Source organism: Sprattus sprattus, assembly GCF_963457725.1.
Source record: "Sprattus sprattus genome assembly, chromosome: 2".
Taxonomy (NCBI): Eukaryota; Metazoa; Chordata; class Actinopteri; order Clupeiformes; family Clupeidae; genus Sprattus; species Sprattus sprattus.
In genome coordinates this window covers 1033281-1038280 of record NC_137921.1, presented here as the reverse complement: position 1 = coordinate 1038280, position 5000 = coordinate 1033281, and the positions used below count along the sequence as shown (strand labels likewise).

At 44.7% G+C, this 5000-nt stretch overlaps 1 protein-coding gene across 3 annotated transcripts in view; it reads right to left on the bottom strand.

Moving 5' to 3' along the window:
- Positions 1-5000, bottom strand: part of kdm5bb (lysine demethylase 5Bb) — a 42580-nt gene that overhangs the window by 29313 nt on the left and 8267 nt on the right. For all 3 annotated transcript variants that reach the window (XM_080832952.1, XM_080832953.1, XM_080832954.1), the window contains exons 2-4: positions 3188-3265; positions 2252-2374; positions 833-1003 (exon numbers count right to left, since the gene is read on the bottom strand). In XM_080832952.1, the coding sequence (XP_080689078.1) occupies positions 833-1003; positions 2252-2374; positions 3188-3265 (372 nt within the window). The remainder of the gene's footprint in view (positions 1-832; positions 1004-2251; positions 2375-3187; positions 3266-5000) is intronic.

The window sequence follows — 5000 nt, the reverse complement described above, 5'->3', positions numbered from 1 at the left end:
TGCCTCCATTTTATGTTAGGCTTTCACACAGACAGATCACATAGCCTCACGTGCTGTCCAGTGAGTCAGTGGTTGGATTAAGAACCCACTGAACCCATTCCAGCTGCTGTGGCGGACAGGGCTGACAGTCACTAGCCTGTTAGCATAATCACATGTAAAGCTCGGATGAGCAGAGCTGCTAGCAGAGACAGCTAGCAGAGACAGCTAGCAAAGACAGCACCGCGCTAGCAGAGACAGCTGGCATAGACAGCACCGGGCTAGCAGAGACAGCTGGCATAGACAGCACCGGGCTAGCAGAGACAGCACCACTGCTAGCAGAGACAGCACCACTGCTAGCAGAGACAGCACCACTGCTAGCAGAGACAGCACCACTGCTAGCAGAGACAGCACCACTGCTAGCAGAGACAGCACCAGAGACAGCTAGCAAAGACAGCACCGCACTAGCAGAGACAGCTGGCATAGACAGCACCGGGCTAGCAGAGACAGCACCACTGCTAGCAGAGACAGCACCACTGTTAGCAGAGACAGCACCACTGCTAGCAGAGACAGCTAGCAGAGACAGCTAGCATAGACAGCACCGCGCTAGCAGAGACAGCCCCATGTCATGCACTATTAGCCCTCTCCTCCTCCCTCTTTCCCTCTCTTTCTCTTTCTCTTTCTCTTTACCCTTCTCTTCTACCCTTCTCCTCCTCCCCCCGGTCTGGTGCCCGTACTCACCTCTCACACACACTCCTCTCTCATACACTCCTCTCACACACACACACACACTCACACAAACACTCCTCTCACACACTTACACACTCCTCTTTACACTCCTCTCAAACGTACTCACCAGTAGGTTGGCCCCAGTCTGGAAGACGTTGTAGGGGTAGAGGATGCGCTCGTAGTGGGCCCTGAGGTGGGAGCCGACCGCCTTCCCGGGAGCGAAGCCCATCGTCAGGGCGATCTGGGTCCAGTGCCGGTCCCTGCACACGATGTCAAAGCCCCCCTTATCAGCCACCAGCTGCACAACACACAGAGGAACAAGCAGGACATTAGAGCAAAAACTGGTGAGAATATAAGATAGCATAGCATAGCATAGCATAGCATAGCACAGCATATAGCATTGTAACAACAAACCCATAGTAACATATATATTTATCCACTGTAGCATATATATTTATCCCCGCACTTCTTCCACTCTACACTTCTTCTTTGCACAACTGTTGTAACAATTCACAGCTCCTGTATATACTTTCCTGTATATACTGTTTGTTTTTGTACTGTGTTGTTATGTGTATTTTGTGTAAGCACATTGAGAGCCAGTTTACCAAGTCAAATTCCTTGTTTGTGCAAACTTACTTGGCCAATAAAATCTGATTCTGATTCTGATTGCAAACTAAGCCGTTGGCAGAGAACATAGCATATAACATTGCACATTAAGCCGTTGTGGTGAAAACATGGTATATAGCATAGCATATAGCATTGCACACTACGCCGTTGTGGTGAAAACATAGCATATAACATTGCACACTACGCCAGTGCTAATCTTGCTGAGTTGACATTCAGTTGGTAAACTGGTGTAGATTGAGGTTGTGATCATTTTACTGAGTTGGTGCAAGGTAAAACAGTACAAACCAGTTTCAGCTGGTACAGACCAGGTTGAATAGATTGAGATTAAACTAGTACAAACCAGTTTCAGCTGAATATATTAAGATTAAACTAGTACAAACCAGTTTCAGCTGGTACAGACCAGGTTGAATTGATTGAGATTAAACTAGTACAAACCAGTTTCAGCTGAATATATTAAGATTAAACTAGTACAAACCAGTTTCAGCTGGTACAGACCAGGTTGAATTGATTGAGATTAAACTAGTACAAACCAGTTTCAGCTGAATATATTAAGATTAAACTAGTACAAACCAGTTTCAGCTGGTACAGACCAGGTTGAATTGATTGAGATTAAACTAGTACAAACCAGTTTCAGCTGGTACAGACCAGGCTGAATGGGTCGAGGCCAAGCTGGTCCTGGCTTTGTTGAGTTAGAATTCATCTGATTGAGCTGGTTCTGACCCATTGAGCTGGTTCTGACCCATTGAGATGGTCCTAACCTTGTCTAGGTGTTACTCATCTGGCTAAATCAGAGCAGGCCTTGTGCTGACCCATTGAGCTGGTACTGATCCATTGAGCTGGTACTGATCCATTGAGCTGGTACTGATCCATTGAGATGGTACTGATCCATTGAGCTGGACCTTGTTGCAGTGGTACTGACCTTGTTGAGGTGGTACAGGTCCAGAATCTTGCGCTCGACATGGGGGATTTTGAGCGAACAGCCCTGAAGCTCCCAGAACTTGGCAATCTGGTCCAGGAAGTTAAGTTTGACCCGAGTCTGGGCCTGAGAGAGAGAGAGAGAGAGAGAGAGAGAGAGGGAGAGAGAGAGAGAGAGAGAGAGAGAGAGAGAGAGGAAGAGAGAGAGAGAGAGAGGGAGACAGGAAGAGAGAGAGAGAGAGAGGGAGAGAGAGAGGAGGAGAGATGAGAGAGCGAGAGGAAGATAGAGAGAGAGAGAGATAGAGAGAGGGAGAGATAGATAGAGAAAGAGAGGGAGAGAGAGAGAGGAGGAGAGATGAGAGAGGCTTAAAGGCTGGATGGGATTTGACTAACTAGGTCAAGATCTTCAATACCCAAGTCACCCCAAGTTTTTCATGCAAGTAATAGATAGTAAGTGTTAGTTATACATTCATCTTTTTAGGTTCATAATAGGTAGATATAGTTCATTATAGAGGAAGAATTAACTGGACCCCTGTGTTGGGTATCTCTCTGGAGTAAGCACTGTGACACACACACACACACACACACACACACACACACACACACACACACACAAAATAACATTCGATCGAATGTGCTAAAACACACACACAAGAATATGGCACCCAAGACAGACATACAAATACACCATACACACAACCAAAGCCAAAATTAGAATGAACACACACACACACACTAACGGGTAAAGACAGATTGAAACAATGAAATTCCCCTCCAGGTCAAATAGGCACATGACACACACAGACACAAACACAGACACAGACACAGACACAGACAGACACACACACACACACACACACACACACAGAGCGACAGACAGATACACAGACACACACACACACACACACACACACACACACACACACACACACACACTCACCTCCAGCTCGTTGAGTCTCTGTATGCGGGGGGTGAAGTGGAGTCTGTCGACATCACAGGCGAAGGGAGGCTGCCAGTTCTGTAACGCAATCAATAATAGGTGATCAGCTACAGCACAGCAACCACTGATCAATGCAGGTGATCAGCTACAACACAGCATGACTGATCGATACAGGTGATCAGCTACAACACAGCATGACTGATCGATACAGGTGATCAGCTACAACACAGCATGACTGATCGATACAGGTGATCAGCTACAACACAGCATGACTGATCGATACAGGTGATCAGCTACAACACAGCAACGACTGATCAATACGATCACAGCGATGACTGATCAATACAGGTGATCAGCTACAACACAGCAACGACTGATCAATACGATCACAGCGATGACTGATCAGCTACAACACAGCAATGACTGATCACAACACAGCAACGACTGATCAATACAGGTGATCAGCTACAACACAGCAACGACAGATCACTACGATCACAGCAACGACTGATCAATACAGGTGATCAGCTACAACACAGCAACGACTGATCACATCACAGCAACGACTGATCAATACAAGAGATCAGCTACAACACAACAACGACTGATCACTACAGGAGATCAGCTACAACACAACAACGACTGATCAATACAAGAGATCAGCTACAACACAACAACGACTGATCACTACAGGAGATCAGCTACAACACAGCAACGACTGATCAATACAAGAGATCAGCTACAACACAGCAACGACTGATCAATACAAGAGATCAGCTACAACACAGCAACGACTGATCAATACAAGAGATCAGCTACAACACAGCAACGACTGATCAATACAAGAGATCAGCTACAACACAGCAACGACTGATCACTACAGGAGATCAGCTACAACACAACAACGAATGGTCAACAACCAGCAACGACGGATCACTGCAGCAACGACTGATCAACACAGGAGATCAGCTACAACACAGCAACGAATGGTCAACAAACAGCAACGACGGATTAATATGATCACAGCGACGACTGATCAACTAAACCGTAATGACTGATCACTACACAACGATGATGACTGATCAACACACAGCAATTAGCAGACTTGTACTAACATGGGAATTACGGAGATCATATCATTTTTCTTGGTAATGACCGCTGATATTGACAACAAGTTTTGTGCTTCTGACTCATTTCATTTCATTCCACAAGTAGTGTGTTCACTATTAGTAGTGTGTTCACTAATCACAGTAGTGTGTTCACTTAAACCAGTAGTATGTTCACTTATACTAGTAGTGTGTTCACTAATCACAGTAGTGTGTTCACTTAAACCAGTAGTATGTTCACTTATACTAGTTGTGTGTTCACTATTAGTAGTGTGTTCACTAATCACAGTAGTGTGTTCACTTAAACCAGTAGTATGTTCACTTATACTAGTTGTGTGTTCACTTATACTAGTAGTGTGTTCACTAATCACAGTAGTGTGTTCACTTAAACCAGTAGTATGTTCACTTATACTAGTTGTGTGTTCACTTATACTAGTAGTGTGTTCACTAATCACAGTAGTGTGTTCACTTAAACCAGTAGTGTGTTCACTTATACTAGTTGTGTGTTCACTAATCACAGTAGTGTGTTCACTAATCACAGTAGTGTGTTCACTTAAACCAGTAGTGTGTTCACTTATACTAGTTGTGTGTTCACTAATCACAGTAGTGTGTTCACTAATCACAGTAGTGTGTTCACTTAAACCAGTAGTGTGTTCACTATTAGTAGTGTGTTCACTAATCACAGTAGTGTGTTCACTTATACTAGT